General features: G+C 37.7%; 1 protein-coding gene across 4 annotated transcripts; it reads left to right on the forward strand.

The window, feature by feature from the left end:
• Nucleotides 1–213: 213 nt before the first annotated feature.
• On the forward strand, nt 214–19,477 carry OGFOD1 (2-oxoglutarate and iron dependent oxygenase domain containing 1). 4 transcript variants are annotated; one of them, XR_011972195.1, is made up of 14 exons: nt 214–370; nt 2,180–2,325; nt 5,001–5,047; nt 5,855–5,955; nt 6,999–7,115; nt 7,790–7,881; nt 8,122–8,250; nt 8,522–8,635; nt 9,689–9,768; nt 10,036–10,331; nt 11,655–11,772; nt 12,611–12,733; nt 13,373–13,431; nt 15,316–15,957. XR_011972195.1 is itself a non-coding variant. In XM_072632290.1 (14 exons), exons 1-13 carry the CDS (start codon nt 214–216, stop codon nt 15,475–15,477), a joined length of 1,623 nt encoding a protein of 540 aa, XP_072488391.1. In that variant the 3' UTR covers nt 15,478–15,493; nt 18,652–19,477. The 4 variants fall into 4 exon arrangements, 3 of the variants coding, with proteins under 3 accessions (XP_072488391.1, XP_072488390.1, XP_072488392.1); XM_072632290.1 differs by lacking the exon at nt 11,655–11,772 and adding an exon at nt 18,652–19,477 and having other exon boundaries at nt 15,316–15,493; XM_072632289.1 differs by lacking the exon at nt 11,655–11,772 and having other exon boundaries at nt 15,316–16,354.
• Nucleotides 19,478–23,940: the final 4,463 nt, after the last annotated feature.

Here is a 23,940-nt window from a genome sequence, read left to right on the forward strand (position 1 = left end):
GCCAATCACAGCAAGGACGTTGCGCCACCGGAGGCACCCATTGGCAAAGACAAGTTAGGCGCCGCCTCTTCCCGGCTTTCTTCTTTCCATTGGGCGTCTCGTGGGTAGTGGGGGAATTCTAGGAGTTGTAGTATCGGTGGGTGCGACGCATTTGCCGCATGGCGCGCGACTCGTAGCAGTGTTCTGGTTTGGGAGGCAAAGCGATCCGAAGGTATGAGCGGGAAACGGCGCGCGGCTCCGGGACGTGTCTCAGAGGGAAAGAAGAAGGGGAAGCGGGAGTTGACAGGGGAGTTCTCGGCCGCTATCCGTGAAGAATTGCTGAAAAACCAGGTGGCTGAGGCCTGGAGCCGAAGGACGAGATTCAGTCACGGTAACCGCGGGCGAGCGGCGGTCGCATGGAGTTGCTGCTCTGGTTTGGGAGGGTGGGGGGTGGGGTGGGAGAAGGGTGAGGAGGGGGCTGCAAGCATGCGGGGGCAGAGCCCAGAGGGGCGGGGCCAGAGCCCAGAGGGGCGGGGCCAGAGCCCAGAGGGGCGGGGCCAGGAAGGGTCCTGGCCGAAAGACTGGAAGGGAAGGTGATCCTGCGGAAAGGTGTTTTCTGTAGCCAAGCCTAGTTCAGAATTGTGAACTGTAGTTTCCTTGAGGGAACAAGCTGGGTCTTTGTAACTCCAGCGTTTTCTCCTCTTCCTTGAACCCGTCCTTGATTCTCCCAGTTATTGGTAATAACTCAAACCTCCTCACTCAGGTGATTGATCCTTGCCCGCCGGTGACCTTGAGTTCTCCAGTTTTATGCCAGGGGAGTTTAATCTGATGATCCTGCCAACCTGCAAAGACTCCTTGTTGTGCCCAGTAATGGGCCTGCGGATCTAAAGAAAGGAGCCAGGGTATTTTACTCGTTAATGATGTTGCGAAGACCTGTGGGACATTCATTAGAAATTGTTAAAGTGTCTGTCCTCAGGGAATTTACAGTCTGGTTGGAGAAAAGAAAAAAATCATTAAAATGTTTGAGTACTTTGTATATAATAGGTGCTTAATAGATATTGGTTGTATGAATAAAAGTACAAACTCCAGTAGTCAATACTTGTCCACCCAACTGGACTAGCACCTCTTAAGCACCTTAGCCAGGTTTTGGGCTAAGCATTGGAGATTCAAAGAAAATCAAAAAACAGTCTCAGCCTTCAAGGAACTCACAATGTAATGGGAAAGACAACATGCAAACAGCTATGTCCGATCAAGATATATTACAGGTTAATTGGAGGGAGTCCTTTCAGAGGGAAGGTGGACTACCGTAAGCAGGACCTGTAGGAGGTAAGATTTTAGGTGAGAGTTGAAGGAAGTAAGGAGGCAGAGCATAGAATGAAGAGATGGAATGTTACCTGCTAGGAGTTGAATCGGACTGTATAAAATGTGAAAAGACTGGAAAGGTAGGAGTAGGCCAGGTTATGAAAGGTTTCAAAAGCCAGAGGATATTATGTTTAATCGTGGAAGTACTAGGGAACCACTGGGCTTCAGTAAAGAGTGAGAGGGTGATGTGATCAGTCCTGCACTTTAGAAAGATCACTGACATTTGGGTGGAGGATAGATTGCAAAGAGGGAGAGAGGAGTCAGGGAGGCCAACGAGCAGGCTCTTCAGAGTCTAGGCATGAGGCTTGCACAAAGTGTTGGAAAGGAAAAGGGGAGTGAATATATCTTAGTAATGTTGTGAAATATTGGTTGTGAGGATTGAAAGGTAGGAGTCTTGGATGACACCTAAGTTGTGAGCCTCGGTAACTGGGAGGATGGTGGTGCCCTTGAAAGGAAGAGGGAAGGGTTTGGAAAGAAAAGATAATAACTTCAGTTTTAGATATAATTGGTTTAAAGATGTCCCCAGGATATCCAGTTTGTGATGTCCAGTAAGTGGTTGGAGATACAAGACTGGATGTCAAAAGAGAGGTGTGGGCTGGATAAATAAATGTACAATAAGAGTTATGGAAGAACTATGCATAAACTGGGTAGAACTTTGGGAAATAAGTGGGAGGTGAACTAGAACACAAAATATAGGGTAAAAGTAAATAGAAAGTGGAAGACCACCAATTCTTCTTCTGTATTTTAGACCATGAAGTTTTATTTCCTATTCATCCCTTCCCCTTAAATCCCTCAGACCTCCCCAGCAAAATATTAACACTGTTTTCTTTTATGAAAGATGCCATAGTCATAGACCCAGATCCTTTCCATCACTGTGTGATCCCAGACTTCATCCAGTGCCAGACTTTCTTGGAAGGACTTCAAAAGGAACTTTTGGATTTGGATTTTCATGAGAAATGCAATGACTTGTACAAATTCAAACAGGTGTGTATTCACAAACTATTTATGCCACTTAAATATGCTCCCTCAAAGGTCATTTAATACAAGGTTCAACCAATCCCAGTTAGGTTACTATGGTTGCCTTATTTTTATTTTACTGCTTAATACTTTCGGCACAATTGTAGCAAAAGAAATATACATCTTTTTCTCACTTTTATCTTTCTGATACCTGTCTTCATAAGGCAGTATCATAGATTAGAAAAACTTAGAATTAATCAACATAGGTTTGAATCTTAGCTGTGGTACTTTATAGCCATCTGACTTAGGGGTGAATTACTTACCCTCCCCAAACTGGTTTCCTCCTCTATAAATTAGTAGTAACAATACTTGCAATAGCCGTTTCATACAGTTGTTTTGAGGTTCAAGTGACTTAAATATGCTGTTATAGGTGTACATATGTGTATAATTCTTATGTATATAAGTATGTGAGCAACATACATATAAGTAGTTTGGTGGCACAGTGAGTAGAACACTGGACCTGGAGTTAGGGAGGCCTGAGTTCAAACCCTCCCTTAGATACTAGTGGTGCAATCTTGGGCAAATCACTTAACCTCTGCCTCAAGTTTCCTCACTTGTAAAATGGAGGCAATAGCACCTTCCTCCCAGGGCTGTGGTGAAGATAAAATAAAATAATTTTTGTAAAGTGCTTTGTAAATCTAAACTGCTATATGTAAATGCTGATAGTACTATTCTGACAACTTCACTTATCATTCCTCTTCAACTTAGCTCTTTATAAAAATGGAATGGGCAAATGTACATTGCTGAAACTAAGAGAATGGTTTGGGGAGAGGACCATGGCAGATTCTGTACCATACCTCTTATCTAGGCTGAGAAATGGAAGGACAGAATCATAAACTGACACACAATTGACCTGAGCATGAGGAAGTAGGGCAGAATGGAGAATTGGTGGGAAATAACTGGAATCAAATTAATCTAAGCAAAAGAAGTCGCAAGGACTAAGTACTGACTGAAAAGAGAAGAAAACAATTCCCATAGAGGAAAACACAAACTTGACAGTTATAATCTTGAAAGTGTATAGATTAATTCCCTAGGAAAGAGAATGGAAAGATGGATAAGAAAAAACTCAGCAATTTACCGTATTCAGAAAAGGTATTTCAAAACAAAGGGATACCAAGTGAAAAGGAAAGATTGGGGCAAAATTTGTTTTCCTTTATTTGATTCTAGAAAAACGGGTTGGAACCATGATTTTTAAACAAGGTAGTAATAAAAATTTAGTGTCAATTCTGTTGTTTAAAGATATCATATGCAGTAAGGCAATATTAATTATATGTGTATTGCCATTAATAAGTTCTTAAAAGCTAACAGAATTATGAAGATATTGGTAATAACATAATAATTGTAGGAAACTAATATTTTTTAGAGTTCTGTAAATCTAGCAGAAAGATGAGAATCAAAGAAGATAAAAGACTGAACAAATTATTGGAACAATTAGATTTGAAACACCTATGACAGCTTCTCATTGGGAATATTTAAGCATATACCTATTTCAGAGCATCAGTAATAGCTTTACAAATATTGATCATGTTTTAGGACATAAAAATGGTAAATATTTTCTTTATAGATTGTTAAATAATGAAAACTACTATTCATAGAGGAAACATAAGCAAAATGTATAGACCTAAATGGAGACTAAGTAGTAGCATTCTGAATCACAGGCAGGTTAAAAGAATGATCCTAATAATAAGACAATATGTCAGAATATATGAAATCCAATAAAAGTAGTACTCAGAGGAAAAATTAGATCTCTGAAAACACTGATGAATTAAGAAGAGATATTTTTAATCAACTACGTATGCAGTTAGAGAAAACAGATTCAGCAAACTAACAACCCTTTAAAAAGGAATCTTGGTCATTAGCAGGAAAATAGAAAAAAATGAGGGAATAAAGATAATAGGAGTGATTTTTTTTAAACTAGCTTTTTTATGGGGTGTTGGGTTTTTTGGGTTTTTTTACAATATTAAGAGAACAATAAATCAATAGCTTCTTCAGTGTTACAGTGCATCTTTGGTTTCTTTAACGTAGCTATTCCCTCCAGAGGTGCAGATCACAACTCATCTGCGCCTTCTTATTCTTCTGCCATTCCTATCCATGTCATATAAATCTTACACAAAGGTGTAGACCCAACCTGCTTAAAACCCTCCTCTTGTGTAAATATCAACTGAATACACAATTATTTGTCAATCTTGCCACATGACTTGCTTACCTTCTTTGCTAGTCAGATAGCTAATTACATCTTTATGATACCTTGGTTTAAAAAAGAGGAAAATTAGGTTGCCAAAATAATAAATAAACTGAATCTGCCTTACTCTGAGATCCATGTTGTTACCATAGCTACCTTTCCAGATATCTTACATGTTTCCCAGCACTATTAAGGATACAAGGAAAAGATAAGGAATAATCCCTGCCTTCACAGGACTTGTAATGTTGATGTTAACATAAGACAGACCTACAAAAGCAGAACACTTAGGTAGTAAGCTAGGTAGTATTGATTTTATGTTCAGAGTCAGAGGAGACAGGTACTGAGCTCAGGCAACCCGTTATTTTCTCTTTTTTCAATTACGTCACAAAAGTTCTTGTAAGAACACAATGATTTGCCTGTATATCTAATGTCTGAGAGTTTTTTTTTCCATTATCACAAGTCGGATGATCTGAAGAATAGAGACGAGCTTCACATCTCTGCCTTAAGGTAAATGAAGTGTCCCTAATGCACAGCAGCAGGGAACTAGAGCCCTTGTTTCTAATCCCTGAACTCTAGAACTGAATTAACTGTAGCTCATTTGCAGTGCTGTGCATTTGTTTAGTGTCCTTTTAGAAATATCAGCATTATATAGAGCAGGGGTAGGGAACCTTCAGCCTTGAGGCCATATGTGGCCTTGTAGGTTCTTGGGTGCAGCCTTTTTATTAAATCTAAGTTTTACAGAACAGATCCTTTTTTAAAGTGGATTTATTTTGTGAAGTTTATCCAGCCAACTACTGATCTTGGAATTTTTCTAGGTAGATTGTATGAAACAGTTAAGAATTGAAAAGTGTTGCAAGAAGAGACTTTGCTAAAGTAAAAGCTTTCCAATGGCATAGATGCAGATTTAGTAAATGAAGCCTTTCTGTGAAATAAGTTAATGAAATTGGTCTTGCCAGTGAATGGTAGGGCCAAATATTAAGGGAATTCACATTTAAGGTTTTGGATCTGTTGCTCATCTAAAGGGTCTAGTAGCTTTAGGACTTATGAAATATATTGTGACCTACAAAACCTAATCCTATCCATGTAATTTTTACACTAAGCATATTATGTGACATTTATATTGGTTTGTGCAAGGACATTTAGTTTTTTTGGTCTATGTAACTAGTATCCTGAAAAAAGTAGCTCCCATTAAATCCTAGGAACTTGGTAATTCCTCTGATGTGTTTCACTGCCTTCAAACAATAACACCTGTGGCCTAGATCAGGAACACAAAAAACTATGTATAACACGACGATTGGCACCTTTGCTTTTTAGGAAAATTCTCTTTGAAGATTTTCGGAGATGGCTTTCTGACATTGCTAAGATTGACTTGGAATCAACCATTGATATCTTCTGTGCTAAGTATGAGTATACAGGTGAGAAAAATAAAAGTTACATTCTTAATGGATATTACTAATGAGTATACTTAGGGGGAAGCATTTTTTTCATTAGGAAATTCTGATCCCAGTCTCTGAGGTTTTATTTGTTTCCTGTTGCATGTGCAAAACACTGTAAGGGAATGATTATGTCTCTTCCTACACTTGTTTTATTGATCATCCCTGTGATGGGATGGAAGAAAAGTACAAAGAACCAGAAGTTTCAAAGTGAACCTTATAATGCTCTGCAAGGATGGGACATACGGAAACCACAGTTGGCCAAAGCACTGCCACTCTACTGCCCAGTGTCTCATCGCTGCCACTTTTCTCGCACTTTTGGCTATAGAACAGTTCTGAGTGTTGACAGCGTTTAGCATGTAGGGTGCCTTATCAGAGACTGGGTTGTGAGGGGACATTCATACTTCATATTCACTGAATAGAATAATGGGCAAAAGCGTTTATAGTTACGTAAATAAGTGTGTGATGCAACTACATTCTATTATCCACATTTGGGAGATGTAGAAACAGGTTCATTGAGGCAAAGGAATTTGCTCATAATCACACAGCTAGCTGGTAGGTTTAGAGTCAGAATTTAAACTCAGTCTTCCTGACTCTAAATCTAGTGCTCTTCACTATATCTTGCTGTTATTTTAACTTTCTAAAATTCACAATTTCAAAAATAATAATCATAGTAATAGCTAGCATTTATATAGTGCTTTTAAGATTTACAAAGCACTTTCACAAATATTTATCCTCTCCGTAACCTTGGAGGGGGAACATTATTATTTTTCCAGTTTTATAGATGAAACTGAGGCAGATAGATTAAGTGACTTGCCCAGGATTACATATCTGTTAAATGTCTGAGGTCTGATTTGAACTCAGGTCTTCCTGACCCCAGGTCTAGCACTCTCTCCATTGTGCTACATACCTAGAATAAAGATTTAAGTCTCTGTCACTTAGATAAGCATTAAAATTTGGTGTAGATTAGCTGCTGCAAATGTAAATATATAGTAGCCCAGGTACTCAGTTGTATACCATTGCAGATATCCTACTATGCCATGATGATGAACTAGAGGGAAGAAGAATTGCTTTCATTCTTTATCTCGTTCCTCCTTGGGACAAGAGCCTTGGTGGTACCTTGGACCTGTACAGTACGGATGGTAAGATAAAAAAAGACATCCACATCTTATCTCTTGGTACCATCATCTGTGTTTTTCAAAAAGGAACAAGGAAATTTACTCAGGTTTCATGTTTTCATATGTGACCATTAATCAAATCCATTCATTGAATTATTGAATTAGAAGGGAAATAAATCTAAGCTTTGTCAGGTGGGAGAAATGATTTAATATTAGGTAGATAATTAGGTAAGTTAAAGTAGTCAGCCTCACCTGAATAATTATGTTGATCATTCAGTAGAAAGGTATAGAGTAAAAAAAATCCTTTTCATTTACACTGTCATTCCATATGACCAGATGCTTTCCATGTGACTAATAGTCAAGAAGATGCCATTGTTAAAACCAGCTCTCCCCATTTTTGGAAAGAACTGTTACCATTTTAAGATCCTCAAATTTTAGAATTTGAATCTAGAGGAACCTTAAAGATTATTTACTCCATCCCTCTTATTGTACAGTAGAGGAAACTGACCCAGAGAGAGGCCATGACTTCCTCAGTGTCTTAGGAACCTGAAGGCCAGGTAGTAATAAGTGATAATTTTCAGGACCTGGACCAGGACGTAATCATTTTCCCTTCTACATACAATTAAACAAGAGTAGTAATAGTAACGCTTAATGCTATTTGTGGACTACACCTTTGTTTGTGCTTTCTCCTGGTGTAGAACATTTCCAGCCGAAGCAGATTGTCAAGTCTCTCGTCCCCTCTTGGAACACCTTGGTTTTCTTTGAAGTGTCTCCAGTATCCTACCACCAGGTAAAGATGGCAAGGCACAAATGGATCGAACCATCAATGAGCATTCTTTCAAAATCAGGCACAGTTTAGTGAGTACCTATTTCCTACCAATGTGAAGTTCCCTGTGGTTGTTTTCACATCAAAGTGTGGTGCTCTGGGACATTTCATCTGCACTTTTACAGAAGTAGAATGTATATGCTTTGGTGAGTAATCTCTGTAGTTATATGTCATACTCATATGTGCCTAATTTTATCCTTTCAGGTGTCTGAAGTTCTATCTGAAGGAAAATGCCGACTATCTATAAGTGGCTGGTTTCATGGCCCTCCTCAGACAAGACCCTCAAGCTATGTTGAACCCCTTCTACCTCTTAGCCCTCACATTCCACGAGATGTAAGAATAAGCTACCTTTATTTTAACAACTAGAAGGTTCAGTTATTTCCCTAAATTTCCAAGTGACTGTTCCTAATAAACTGTTGATTTCTACCTAGTCTAATGTTGACTTTTGTCTTTTCATGTAAAGAACTGCAACATCCACTTATAAATTGGAAGATATGTAAATAGATGATTTACCTGTACTTTACCAATCCCCCATATTTTTTGACCAAGAATTAAAGTTAGGGACTTGGTAGATGCCTCTCATTTATTTTCTGTTTCTTTGCAGAGTGAAATCTTGTACGAATGGATTAATCCAATCTACATGGATGTTGATTCTCAGGCTCAAATTCAAGAGGAATTTGAGGAGCGATCTGAAATTCTGCTGAAGGAATTTTTCAAGGTGACTCAAAAGGACATGTTCAATACATTGTTTATTGCTTTGCATGTTGTCATATTTACTATTTTTGAAGCATATAAGCATAAGATGCGTAGAAGATTAACTAGGTCTTCAAGGGGATTATCTTTGCTGATCTTCTGCAATTCTGTTATTCCATCAAAAAATGCCAATATAAGAAAAACTTTAATTCCCTGTGGAATCAAGGTTCTTGGACATTTGCAATGTGCAGTTCAGTTTCTTTAAAGAAACAGCACTTGATATTATTGCTATTATTCTCTTATACATAAAACTATCTTCCTACTTTTTTGGTTTTTCTACTTTTCAGTATTTTTACATCTGTTATGGGACTTTAGGAGCTCAGTATGTGTTAATTAGTGATGGGGTTAAAATCACTTTACAGTGAATCATAAAAAGTCATTGATCTAGAATTAGAAAGCACCTTAGAGGGATAATGATATACTTAAGGTTAAAAAATTAGTGAGGGAACTGGAACTAAAAATACTGGCTTCCCCACATAATCTCAAGACGCTGTACAAATTATTTACATTCAATTTCGATTTTCTTATACCAAATATGGCCTACTAGCCTTTTTATCATATGTAGACTTTCATTATAATGATAATGATTGTAACTAAATTTAGCCAGTTTTATCTTTAAAACAGTCTTGTGAATTTAGTGGGGGTATATTATGATGGTGGGTTTTTTTTAATAGATTAAGAAATTGAAGCAATTGAATGGCTTACTCAAAGTCCCATCAAGAGTGATTAGAATCAAATCTGAAATCAGAGTGTTCAGATCCTTAGCTAAAACTAGAACCTAGACTCTTGACTAGACTATGCTGCTTGTAACTGCTCCCAGGAGTCATTGACTTAAGGGCAAAATACACTGGATAAAGAACATTTTAACAGGTTTTAAAGTCACAGAAGTTGAACCTGTAATTTTTCAGTAAATAAGCTTTTTGTGTAGCCTATTTTAATAGTTACATACTAGCAAAAAGAATGTAAGGTTGTGGATAATGAAGAATTGTGTTAACTGTTCTGATTACTTGTTTTTCAGTCTGAAAAATATAAAGAGATTTGTGAGGCTTTGGAGAAAGAAGATCTAGAATGGAGCCAACGAGGTCCCCCCAACAAAAGGTAGCCTTTTCTGTGTAAGGAACTTGTCCTTGACTTAACTTCTGCTCTTGTATGTTGCTGTGCTGCTGCTGGTCATAAGACTCACATAATTGGTATCATGTTTAATAGAGATAACCAATGGCTGCAAAAAGCAAAATGGTCTCACTTTGTAACTTCTTATGCATGCTAAATTTTGGGGAGAGGCATTTAATTTGTGACAAGTCTATGTAATCTACATCTTTTTAAGCCTGGAGCTGTGATGAACACCTTACAGTTGTTGCCTTTTAGGTTTTATGAAACAGCTGAGGAAGAGAAGCTTCCAGATGTCTTGAGGGACTGCATGGAACTATTTCGTTCTGAGGCCCTGTTCTTGCTGCTGTCCAACTTCACAGGCCTGAAGCTTCACTTCCTCGTCCTTTCAGATGAGGATGATGAGGAGCACGCAGAAGACAATGAAAAAGAAAGCAAAAAAATAAGCCATGTTTCTTCCAAACCAGAAAACTGTCAGGAGGCTAGTGGCCACACAAGCCAACAGAACAAGATGGAAACAGCCTTAGAACCAGAGAAGGAAAAGGCAAAGAATAGTAAGCTGCTCTTGTAATATCAGTCTTTATTGAACATTAACAGACTTCTAGGAACTATGTAGAACATAAGAAAGGGATATACCATCTGTCTTAATGAAATGAGCCTCATGTACAAAGAGACAAAACTATAGAATGGAGAAATGGAAGCTCAGGAGAGCTTCAGCCCAAGGAAAATCTGTTTTACAGGAAGACAGGAAAAAAATAGATTATCCTCTGGATGGAAAGAAGTTGTAGAGGGAGGGATTATGGTGGGAAGTAACCTATAAACAAGATTGAGAAGCCAGAGGGAGAAGTAATCTGACTTGAACAAAGCAAAAATAAAGGAAATAGAGAAAGGCCTACAACTTTCTTGTTAATCATAATATTTGATGATTTGAATTGTAAGGTACTTCCTTCTTTTGATGTTATTAACTGAGCTTCTACAACGTCAGCTTAGACTTTCAACCACTACTAAACCAGGCTGTGGTTCTTCCCCTGTTTCATTCATCACTTTTCTCTCCTCATGCTTCATATAGTTATTTTCATTCCTGAGATGTACACTATGAAATTTGGTGAGCAAGGTGACTCTGTAGATGAAGGGACAGCACCACTTTGAACAAGTACAAAAATAGGATTCTGACCTGCCATCAGTGTAGCTTACTTTCAGGGGTCTCCCAAAGCCTGTGGGAAAACGCTTAACATGCTAGACTTGTTTAAGAAAACAAATCCCAGATGATTTTACCCTCAGCCATTCCCAAACCTGACAACAGCTTTTATTTGAAGTATAGAACTCATAGGATTTTAGAGTTAGAAGGGACCTTGACATCAGGTGCCCCATTAAGATATTCATAATAACAACAGCAAATTGTTCAGTGCCTGCTATGTAAAAAGCACTATACTAGATGAAGAAATATGAAAATAAAATAATAGTTTTTGCACTTTTGAAGCTTTTAGTATATTTGGAGTAGAGTATAAATCACAAACATTACTATGTTATGCAGTATTGCATGACGGATTCAATGCAAAGAAGATAAGACTGCTGCTTATTAGGGCTGTAGGAAATGTTCCATGAGTTAGACTTTAAAGGATAGAATGGAGAGCAGAAGCCTGGAGGGAGGGAAGATGTATCTGATTTGGAAACTGAAGCCAGTTGGATGAACTAGAGTGCTTAGATGGTAACAATGTGTAACAATACATGTAACATTGCATCAGATTGTGAAAGATCTTGAAATTCAAGTACAGGAGCTTGAAAAAAGAAGACCATAGGTGAAGATTTTTGAGTAGAAGAGTAACATGACAATATTTATGTAAAAATGATTACACTGGGTGCTGTATAAATAATAGGTTTGAGGTGGGAGAAAGAAGAGGAAGGAAGACCTGTTAGGAGATCATTGTCATCATACAGTTGTGTAATAGAAAAGACCTGGACTGTGATGGTAACAGTGGGAACAGGAGAAGACAGGTGAGTGATGATGCTGATGTGGAATAAACAAAACAGTAACTAGTTGAATAAAAGTTAAGAAAACAGTAAAGCGCTCCAAGGTTGCAAGCATGGAAGATTGGATGAATAGTGGTACCAAAGACAAAAACGGTAAAAATCAAGAGGAATAGCAGGTAGAGGAGAAAAGGTAACGAACTTAGTTTGGGACACATTGAGCTTGAGGTGCCCAGGGGAACATAACAGTTTGAAATGTCCTGGAGCATCTGGAGAAGCAGATATGGAGCTCAGAAAAAGAGATCGTGACCTGAGGTGGAGATTTGAGATTCTTTTGCATGGAGGAGTTATTTAAGTTTTGAGAGTAAATGTTTGGCCAAGAAGAGAATGTAGAAGGGTCTTCGAAGTATCCATATTAAGGGTAAAGCTAAGCATTGGTTCTTACGTCTAGGGCCTAAAAACAATGGAGACCTCTAAGATTATTTTGTACTTTAAAAATGATTTTCATGGGAATCTATGTACTGGAAGAAATCTATCTGTAAGAAGATGCTTGCATTTCTTAGTCTGGTGATTTGAAAAACATAATTTGCTCAGGGGTTTCACTGATAAATATGGATAGAACTAAGGGACATTTAAGGGACTATCTAGAATTTTTTCAGACAAAATAATTTTTAAAAATCATTTATAAGACTGAATTATGTTAACAATAACAGTTAACAGATTTGCAGATCTTTTATGAACGTTTTCCCCCTAGTGGCTTGTTAAGATTATTGCCTTCCTTTTCTTACCCAACAAGTTATGCCAAGATTATTTCTCTTGTTCTAATTGATTTTCCAACCATTTTTCTCTTATTGTTTCTTCTTAGAATCAAGTGTCCCCAAATGCATTGGAGAGCTGAGGCATTGGAAGAATGGCCATTACACTCTAGTGCATGACACCAAAAATACTGAATTTGCCTTGGACTTGCTTTTCTACTGTGGCTGTAAAGGTAAGTAGGGGGGAAAAATGGCACCTTTCTTTTGGTGACTGTATCAGTGTTACCAGAGGGATACAGCTCTAACTACACTGTAGGGAAATCTCTCAGATCAGGGACTTTCATATGCCAGTTTTTGCCTTGATTTGCTATTTCAATCATATTTGAATTTGCCATTTGTGTTTTGCCTTGCTACTTCAATCATAGAATCCAAGAGTTAAAATAGATATCAGAAAGCAGTCTTCCATCTAGTACAAAATTTGATTGTACAACTTGTAATATGAGATGGACACCTTCATGTGTCTCCCACAAAATTCCCTTACCCCTAAGATTCTAGGCTTTTCATGTTTCCCTGCTGAGTAACTACTATTTTCCCCCTCTGCCTTTTACTGTTAGATCTGTTTGGGTTGAAAATAAACCAAGATGTCAGTACTAACAGGAATTCAGGGAAATCAAGAAGACAGTAGTCACAGTTGTTTCAACCACTGAGTGATGAATTTGGTGACTGTCCTCCTCCCCCTTTCCCTCATCATACACACAGAATACACCTGCTGGGAATAGTTCAGGAGAGATTGAATGTATAATGTAATTGTTACCCAGTTGTACAAAAGCCATGATTTTCTGAGTGCTGTGGGTTTTTATTTTCCTTTAAAGGATGGAAGACAGAATATGGTGGCTTTACTTCCTACATTGCCAAAGGTGAAGATGAAGAGGTGAGGTGCTCTGGTGCTTTGTTCCTTCTAACTCTTTTTATTTTTTAATGTAACATTTTTTATTTTAATAGTATTTTATTTTTTCCCCAGTTACATGTCAAGAAAATTTTTAGAATTCATTTTTACAAGATTTTAAGTTCCAAATTTTTCTCCCTCCTTCCCCTCTTCTGAAAATGGTAGACAGTTTGATGTAGTTTTATATATGTGCTATCATGTAAAAAATATTTCTATATCAGTCACAGTTGTGAAAGAAGAAACATTAAAAAAACATGAGAAAGAATGAAGTGAAAAAATTAGGCTTTCAGTCTGCCTTCAGAGTCCATCAGTTCTTTATATGGCTATGGATAGCATTTTCCTTCGTGAACTCTTTAATAGTTGTTTTAGATCATTGAGTTCCAAAACAAATTAAGTCCTTCATAGTTGATCATCACACAATATTGCTAATACTATGCACATTGTTTTCCTGTTTCTGCTTATTCCACTTTGCATCAGTTCATACAAGTCTTTCTAGGATTTTCATTTTAGCTCTTGAGGAAACTTTAAGAAATGATAATTGTCATTCTGTAGCACTTTAAAGTATACAATTGCCTTCCCCACAACCTTGTAAGTTAGTTCACATATTATCCCTATTTTACAGATTCAGAAATTGTGGCTCAGGGAAGTTAGGTTACTAGATTAGAGTCAAACAGCTTGTAAGCATCAGACCTTTGGCTCATACACAGATCTGACTCCAAGACCAGCACACCTCTCACTGTATTTTGGAGACTTGGTTCTTATGAACCTCCACAACTGTTTGGGAAATATTATCTGTGTTTGTCTTCCTGCTATCGTTTCAAGTCTCTTAAAAGAACACTCAGTTTGGAGGAGAAATGCTATAACATAATATTTATTGAGTTGCCTACATACTGTTTAATATGCTGAGTGCAGTGGGAGATTATTACATAATAAATAATATCCATAAGAGACTTACATGAACTGAAGCTGAGTGAAGTGAGCAGCAGAACCAAGAGAACATGAAAACAGCCACATTGTGCTGACTTGGACAGACTTAGCTCTTCTCAGCAGTGCAAGGACCTGAAAGAGCTCCAAGAGACTCAAGATGGAAAACACCATCCACACCCACCGAGAGAAATGTGAAGTCTGATTGCAGACTGAGTTTGCTCATTTGCTGTCTTTTTTTGGTTTAGTTTAGTTTTATTATTTCTTTCTCATGGTTCCTCCCCTTTCTAATTCTTCTATGCAACATGACTAATGTGAAAATATGTTTAATAAGAATGTGTATGTAAAGCCTGTATTGGATTGCATACCGTCTTGGGGGAGAGGAGGCAGAGAAAATTGAGAACTTATGGAAGTGAATGTTGAAAACTAAAAATAAATAATCTATGAAAACTAAAAATGAAGGATGAATAACAGCAGAAAAAAAGAAAACAAACTATATAGTGGTGGTGATGGGTTCAGAGGAAAGTGCACGGCATAAGTCAGAAACTGATTTTCCTGATAGCAAAATAAATTGTTATAATATCATGTTAACAATAAAGAACCACCGGTCAAAAATAATTAGATGATATCCATATCCTAGCTCTCTTGAGTTAGTTTGTAAAGGACATGAACTATATAGTGAGTAATAAATTCATCAGGTGCTTTCTTTTGGTATGTTCTATCTAGTGATGGCTGTAAACATATTTTTATACCTAGAGCAACATCAACCCCCACTGTAGCTCAGGAAAAAAACTTCTAAAGGATTTTCAAATTTCTAAGTGATTGATTTTAGAAATTGTTTTGTTCCAAGGCACTGATATTTGATGAAATGTGGAAGAAGGGAGGAAGTCAGTACATGGGAAATAAATTATCTGTTCTAACTATTGTTCTGGTTACCTGTTTTAGCTCCTAACAGTGACTCCAGAAGAGAATTCATTGGCATTGGTTTATAGAGATCGAGAAACTGTAAAATTCGTCAAGCATATTAACCACCAAAGCTTAGAGCAAAAGAAAACTGGCCAGAACAGAACAGGTTTCTGGGACTTTTCCTTTGTCTACTATGAATGACAAGACTGTGCCAAAGGTGAATAAAAGAGGGGATACTTCATTGGACCCGAAAGGAATATGGGACAAGAGCATGGATCAAAGCATATTAAGAGGGTCTCAGATCGGTCAAGGTTTTTAGAGTTGTATGCTGAATATTCTTTTAATAGTGAATATATTAATCCATCTTGATCAATCTGATGCTCAGCTTAGAAATAGTAATGGACGGTTTCTTCAGTTTTCCTCATCAGTGCTTATTTCAGTGATTCTTTGCTTCAGTAGAACTGAACGAAACTGGACGTGGCTGGTACTAAATCCTGTTGTCCTTCCCAAACCACATTGGTGTGCATTACTACAGATTCTGGTGCCCTGTCAACAAGCACTTCAGCAAACAAATACTAAAAACCTAACATCTACTGTGCTGTACAATACCAGGTTCAGAAACTAGTTTCAATCTTCAAGGAGCTTTTGCACAAGTGTATAAATAAAAGGGGTACAGAGGAATGGAGTGCTTTTCTGCTTTGAGTTGGGTTTCTGGCATGATTTGAATTGAGTAGTTCTTCCTGCTTCCTGCTGCAGGTATGACCATTCAGTATTGGATTAGAGTAGGTGGTGGACCTGGCATAGACATCATCATCATCATTATTATTACCATAAAGAGATCCTGAAAATATTTCAGTCTGTTGTTCCCATCTTGTTCTTCCCACTCTGGAGTTTAAAAGAAATGCTCTGCTCTGGGAATAATTAACACCACATCTTTTTTCACTAGCCCCAGATGACTTTATTTTAGGGACATTGTGGATGTACCCAGTACACTCATTTTTAGAATTCACCCACAGGTTTCTGTGGCTAATTGCTTTTACATAATTTGATTATTATGAATGAACTTCACTATACTCAACAGATTATGTCTGTCTTCACCCTTGATATCCTTGTATAAGTTATAAATGTAAAAATTTCAAACTCAATTTTTAAAAATAGTTCTGTCATAGTAGTAGAAATTTAGGAGCAGCTAGGTGGTGCAGTGGATAGAGCACCAGTGCAGGAAGTCAGGAGGAACTGAGTTCAAATTTCACCTCAGACACTTGACACTCACTAACTGTGTGACCTTGGGCAAGTCACTTAACCCCAATGGCCTCATCCTGGGTCATCTCCAGTCATCCTGATGAATGTCTGGTCACTGGATTCACATGGCTCTGGAGAAGTGAGGCTGGTGACCTGCACAGCCCTCACTCAAAACAAAGTCAAGTGCAAGTCATGTCATTATTTCTCTGATGGCATGATCTTCTTCGGCAACGAAGGATGAACACACAGTAGAAATTTGTAGATAATCTGTCTTATCCTTCTAGTCTCTTCTATGGAAGCATAATTAGGGGAACAAGCCCATTTTCTAAATTTTCTTCTTTTGTCTTTGGGAGTTATTACTCAAGTATTGTTTATTCTTACAGTCTAACAAATTTAGCTTTTTGGTTTTTTTTTTAACTTTCTTTTTCCATGTTCTGATATTTCTAATAAGGATTATCATAGCATTTGGAACTGGAAGAGACCCTTAGAGATTATCTGGTCTGTTGGTTTTCAGATTTCTTGTTCATGGTACAGTATTTTTTTTAATAGTATTGCATTTTTCCCCAATTATATATTTGCAGTTTTTAAGCATTCATTTTTACAAGATTGCAAGTTTCAGATTTTTCTGTCTCCTCCCCCTTCCTAAAATGGTAGACAATTTGATATAGGTTATGTATGTGCAGTTATCTAAAACATACTTCCATATTAATCACAGTTGTTAAAAAACAGATCAAAAGGGAAAAAAAATGACAAAATAAAGTGAAGAAAGTATGCTTGGATCTGCATTCATAGCCCATCAGTTTATCTGGATGTGAATAGCATTTTCCATGAGTCCTTTGTATTTGTCTTAGATCGTTGTGATGCTAATATTGCTGATGCTGTTTACAGTGTTTTCTGGGTTCTGCTTCTTACTTTGCGTCAGTTTGTACAAGTCTTTCCAGGTTTTTCTGAAGTCTGCCTGTGTGATGTTAATGGGAAGATTTTCCTCACCCATTAATAGGCCTCACATGGAGCCCATTTTGCTAATTTCTAATTGGGCACTGAATCATGAGGGTTGTGATGCCGACTGGCTCTGAAAAGTGTATATATGCACTCTGAGTTGATATTTTGCTCTGGGGCTTCGACTATGAGAAGGATGTTGTAATTCCCTGGTCGAGACTGTGAGTGGCCATATATTCTGTGCTCCTGACTGCTCAGATGTAAAGGTTCTCTAGATCCAGGGATGTCTGTAAAGTGTAATGCAATATTGCTTTGATTCAGGCAGTAAGTAGAGCCCTGTTGGTTCGTCTTTACTTCTCTGTTTATATTTTCTCTGAAGTTCAGGGTGCTGACTTTTACCCAGAGCTGGTGAATGTAATTTAAAAAAGATTGTTGACCCCTTAAACAGCCATCTTTCCTAGTAAAGCAGATCTAAGAACCTGCTGGTTCTGTTTAAATAAAGCCATGGCTGCTAAGCCATCCTGGGTATGCCAGTGTGGTTGCCTTTACAGATTGCTCATCATTTCTTATGAAACAATAGTATTCCATTATATTCATATGCCTCAACTTGTTCAGCGATTCTCCAATTGATGGGCATCCTCTCAGTTTTCAGTATTTTGCCACCACGAAAAGGGCTGCTATAAATATGTTTGCACATGTAAATCTTTTTCCCTTTTTTATGATCTCTTTGGGATACACACCTAATACTGGTAATACAAGATCAAAGTTACAGTTTGGTTGCCCTTTGGGCAGAGTTCCAAATTGCTCTCCAGAATGGTTGAATCAGTCTACAACTCCACCAACAAAGCATTAATGTCCCAGTATTCCCACATCCTCTCCAACATTTATCATTTTCCTTTCCTTTCCTCTGGTACCCAGAGTTGTTTTAATTTGTATTTCTCTAATCAAAAGTGATTTGAAGCACTTCTTCATATGACTATAGATAACTTTGATTTCTTTATCTGAAAATTGCCTATTTATACGCTTTGCATGGTATAGTATTTTTTGCTGTGAGGAATTGCAACAGAGGAGAGTCAGGAGAACTCATGAATGTGATTACAAGTCTAAGTCTCATATACTTTGTAGCAGACCAGTTCTTGGTGCATGTATACTCTGAGAACTACTGATCTAGTCTCATACCCTCATTTTTTTCAGATCAAGAAAGCGAGGCTTTGGGAGGTTAAGTGAATTGCCCAAGCCACATCAAGATTCAAATCCAGGTCTTTTGACTCCAAAGACTTAAACTTAACATTTTCCCACCAGTGTTCTTTTTACTACATTATGCCAAAGTTTACTCATGCAGTCATCATTTTATTTTAGAGCTAAATCTGAAGTCACCTTTCACTTTACAGGTAAGGAAACTCAAAGTCCAAAAGAGGAAGTGAAGGATTAGCAAACTAGTGGGGGGCAGCACCAGGACTAAAGCCCAGGTCTCCCAATGCTATGAAATTGCACTTGAATAACTTTTTCCAAATCATTGAGAAAATGGACCCAGGTTCTCTTCTGAAATAAAGTTAAATCCATAGCAGCGGTGGAAAAGTGTGAAGTAAACACTGCAGAGCAGCATATGAGGAAGGTAATGTTGCAAATAGCAAAATGATGTCCAAGAAACTTCACCAACCTCTATGAAACTGCACATTCTCATCATAGCTGCCTTCTCCACTTCGATGACAAGTTCACACAGACTTCTTAAACCATTTTGCAAACAACTTGAAAACTGTATGGTATCTTTTCAGGATATGCAGAGCCCTATACTGCACAAAAAATGAAATGAGTCACTGTAAATTGAGAGCTTAGAGGCAAGATAAGTGTGGGCAGGATCAAAATGGGAAAATGCAAACTACCAGGCTGTTTGTCTTGTGCCTTAATTTAAAAAACAAAATTAGATATAATTAAGTGCTGTGATAACAGGACTCTGAATTGTCAGATTTGTAATTGCTATTTTAAAAATTTGGAACATTAATAAAGATGTTGAAAATTACATAAATAGTTCTGTGGTATATATGATAGCGATATGTAATTTCTTGTTCTTTGATTTCTGAAGTTGCTGAGGCATGAGCGATGTTAGAATGGTTGAAAACATGTAATTTGTTAAAACAGCAAGCCATACTCTACAACATGAATTTGAGGATCCAATTTTATTGCACCTTTTTTATCTTTGAGTTAAAAGTCATTTACAGCTTCAATTTCTGAATTTACATTTTAATTATATTTCAAGTAATCGCTGCATCATGGTACCAAGTAAGTTTACAAGCCTAATATATTTTGCTGCATTGTCTCCCCCTGCATTAAAAAATGCTTTCATATTGATTGGAGTTTGATAGCTCTGGGTCAGTTTGTAGTTTTTGTAAAACAGTATAGTATTTTTGTGGGATAGTATCTATAAGCCAGTGTACTCAGGCCTGACTTGTGAAACTGAAGGACACTTGGCACCATGAGAGCTCCAGTGGCTATGAGAGTTACTGGAAAAGATTTTTTTAAATTTTCTAATTAAATTGATTTATTTCAGTTTTCAACATTCACTGCCACAAAATTTTGAATTTCAAATTTTCTCTCCATCTACCCTCTTTTCCCACCCCAGAACAGTATGTATTCTGATTAACCCTTCTGGAAAAGATTTTTGAAGGAAAGTATGATAGCCACTTCCTTGGAGACAGAAGAAAGAATTAAGGAGATCCTATAGTTTTATTCTCTTTAAATTATTAAGTATATTTTATCCCCCCCCACACACACAAAAAAAGCCAATCACTTTAAATGATCAAAAACCAAACTAGTAGCCTCTCATAAGTAGTGGAAAACCCAGCATGAATATTTAGGGAAAAGCCAGATTTATAAAGAAGCATATTAACAAGATAAAGCTGTGCCTAACTAGTTCAGAGTGCTAATGTGGCTTCAGAAGAGAAATGAAATAGCATCCTGTCTCTCAAACCTCTACCCACAAACATTTTTCAGGTAAAGGACTAAATTTAGAAATGTCTAAAAAATAGGATTATAAATTTATTCCTAGAAAGGTCCTTAGAAGTCATTTCATCCAACCTAGTCATTGTGTAGATGAGAAAACTGAAGTCCAGAAGAATTGTAATGCAGAAACAAACATGGGAGAAACCAGTGCTACATGTGATGGACAATAAGACCAGTATGGCAGAAACCTAGAATGCATGAAGGGGTGTTATGTATAATGAGTCTGGAAGGGGAGGTTGGGGCTAGGTTGGGAAGGACTTTAGACCTCAAACCAGATTTATGTTTGGTCTTAGAGGTAATTAGGAACCACAGAAATTTACTAACTAGAAGTGATGTCATGGGTTAGGTTTGTACTTTAGGAAAATCACTTTGGCAGCAGTGGTGGATGTAAGGGAATTAAATAGAAAAAGTCAAGAATATATAGACTGTAGTGATTATCTAGGCAAGAGGTGATAAGGGCCTGAACTAGTGTGGTGGTCACCTGGATGAAAAGGAGGACCCTAACCATAGGTATCCCACAGGGCACTGTCCTGGGCCTTCTCCCACTATACTGTTCACTTGGTGATCTCATTAGCTCCCATGGATTCAATTATCTCTATGCTGATAATTCTCAATACTACTCATCATATCCCTATCATATCATACATATGGACCTGGATACTCTATAGACAAATTCAACTTGTCCAAAACTGAACTCATCTTTCCCCCCAAACTCTTTCCCATTCCAAACTTCTTTTTAACTATCAAGAGTATCACTATCTTCTCAGTCCTGCAAACTTACAATTTTGGTGTCAATCTCAACTCACACCCTTTCCCTCTCCTCCTCCCATATCTAATCTGTTGTCAAGGGCTGTAGATTTTACCTTTGTAACTTCCTCTCTTTTTATCTGATGCTGCCTAGCGTCAGATTCGTTCAGGCCCTCGTCAGACACCACTACCATGGATCGTGGCAATAGCCTCCTGGTTGGTCTGCCTGCCAAAAGTTTCTTCCTACTCCAGTTTGTGTTCCATTGAGGTGTCAAAGTGATCTCCCTAAAGCACAGATCTGAATATGTCACTTCCCCTCTACTGGCTCTCTATAACCTCCGGAATCAAAAATAACCTTTACCACCATTCCTACCACATATTCTTCAATCCGTTGACTGACTTTCTTGCCTATTCCTTGGACTATTTGCCGACTCCAGGCATTTTTACTGGTTTTCTCCACCCATCCACCCCGTTCCCCCAGTGCCTGGAATGCCTCCTTGCTTCACCTCTGCCTCCTGGCTTCCTTCAACCCTCAACTAATATCCCATCATTTGCAGAAAGACTGCTGATCTATATTAATTCTACTGCCTTCCCTCTGCTGGATATTTGCAATTGATACTCCACATAGCTTGTTTGTACATAATTATTTGCCTGTTGTCTCCTATGTTAGATTGTGGGCTCTTTAAGGGCAGGGACTGTCTTTTATCCTTCTTTTTATCCCCAGCACTTGGCATAGTGCCTAGCATGCAGCAGATGCTTAATAAATGTTTATTGACTGACCAGTGTGAGTTAAGTTCTGTAGGGAAAAACAAGATTTGGGCTACTTAACTGGATACTTGAGAATGAGACACATTCAAATCTTGATTACTATAAAAATGGTGGTACCCCTCAACAGAAACAAGCAGTAGGATGAAGGTTCAAATCCAAGTTCTCTCAGATCTAGCTGTAACTAAAGGTAGGAAGTAATCAACCTAAAAAATGAGGTCAAGCAGAAAGAAGGCTAGACATTAGCAGACCTAGTTTTGTGACTAGCACTAACCTCAGGCAAATCCATTTACCTTTCCATGCCTCTTTCTCCATCAGTAAAACAGGTATAATAGCTGTCTACTTCAGAGAGGAGAGAAATATAACACTGAAAGTGCTTTCAACCTGGAAGTGGAAATAAGGCAATACAAATGCAAAGAACTATAATAAGTATACACAAAAAATGACCTTACTCCAAAAGTTCATGCTTCAGAAGTAGAAAAGTACAACATGGATGATAAAAAAAACAATTGGAATCATTTAGGTTGATGTCAGGGGCAAATTGACTCCCCTCAAAACTGCTTAGGAATAAAATGTTAAGCTAGGGAAAGTGACAAAGGTCCACCATTTGGTACAATTTCAAAGTTAAACTTGTTAAATCTAATTAATAACAATTTCTGAATGCCCTAAATGAGTAATGAGAATGATCTCTAGCCTCACTTCAAGTTTAATGACACATAAGCCACACCACATAATTGTACACTTAAAACCATATTTCACAAAAAAAGATGTACAATCCCAGTACATATATTATATATTATAATATATTATTATATATTACATATATTATAGTTTTTCTCCAAGAAACAAAATAGCTGATACAAAGCAGTAACAGTGATCAATACTGACATGATGGTTATGGGGTTGAAAGGCAGCTTGGAGTAGTGGATAGAGCTGTCACAAGTAAAATTCAATAAAGCAGACCAAAGCACATTCTCTTTGAGCAAGAATACAGTTTATTCCTAGGCTATCAAACCTATTAATAAAGGGGTCAATAGCTTGCCTCAGTTTCTAGTCAAAGACAAAGGACTGTAGATGAAACTCCTTTTTATAAACATAGAACAGAATAGGGTAGGTGAGGAAATCATGCCGTTGTTTATAGGTCTGGGAATATCACGGGAGTGAGGGATCATGACTGACTACATTAAGGACACATATGGTATCAGAGCTACCCCTCTCTGTCTTGAAGGAATGCTTTGTGAATTTATGGGACCCAGCTGCATCCGAGGTCAGTGATAGTGGACAGGAACAGACTTACAGGAGCCAAGGAATGAGATATGACCACCTTCAATTGACAAAGATGAGATTGAAGGGAAACCGTTAGCCTGTCCACTCTCAAGGAAAGCACACGTCAGGAGTTTCTCAGGAGCTGAAGTTACGAGGGATACCAAGTTTCCTTGGAATGAAGTGATTTGCAGGTTGTGCTAAAGTAACAATTCCCTGAAAGTTAAAGTGTTTTATGAGGGAACTGAATCTTTACACAGCTCAACATTTTCCCTTAACAGTGGTTGTGGGAAAACTTAAAATCTTTTCACCTAAATTGAGAGAGAGAGAGAGAGAGAGAGAGAGAGAGAGAGAGAGAGAGAGAGAGAGAGACACTAAACTTTTGTACTTAGGATCTTCTACATTCAGAGACAGAAAAACGGCTGAAGTTACTATAAAATACAAAATAGAATAAGAGTACTAAATAGAATCAGTTATAGAGTGAAATCAATTGTAAAACACAAAATCAATATTAATTTTCACAGAGCTCTCTTTCCTAAAGAAAGACCTGAGTTCAAGTCCCACTTCTGATACTGCAGAAAAGTTGTTCATCTGCTTTGGTAATCTTACCTGAGAATTCCCCAAACCTTAATAATTATAATGGAAGCAAATGCATGTTAAGTCTTAGAAATAAAGGCACTAAGATTTATAATAACCAGAACCCACAGG

The sequence above is a fragment of the Notamacropus eugenii genome, chromosome 1, assembly GCF_028372415.1.
Source record: "Notamacropus eugenii isolate mMacEug1 chromosome 1, mMacEug1.pri_v2, whole genome shotgun sequence".
NCBI lineage: Eukaryota > Metazoa > Chordata > Mammalia > Diprotodontia > Macropodidae > Notamacropus > Notamacropus eugenii.

Excerpts from the sequence above, each read along its gene's own strand:
- OGFOD1 (XM_072632290.1), top strand. The coding sequence starts at position 214 with ATGAGCGGGAAACGGCGCGCGGCTCCGGGACGTGTCTCAGAGGGAAAG. Across the intron at positions 8,251-8,521 it reads GCCCTCACATTCCACGAGAT|AGTGAAATCTTGTACGAATG; the intron begins GTAAGAATAAGC and ends GTTTCTTTGCAG. Across the intron at positions 10,332-12,610 it reads GAAGGAAAAGGCAAAGAATA|AATCAAGTGTCCCCAAATGC; the intron begins GTAAGCTGCTCT and ends GTTTCTTCTTAG.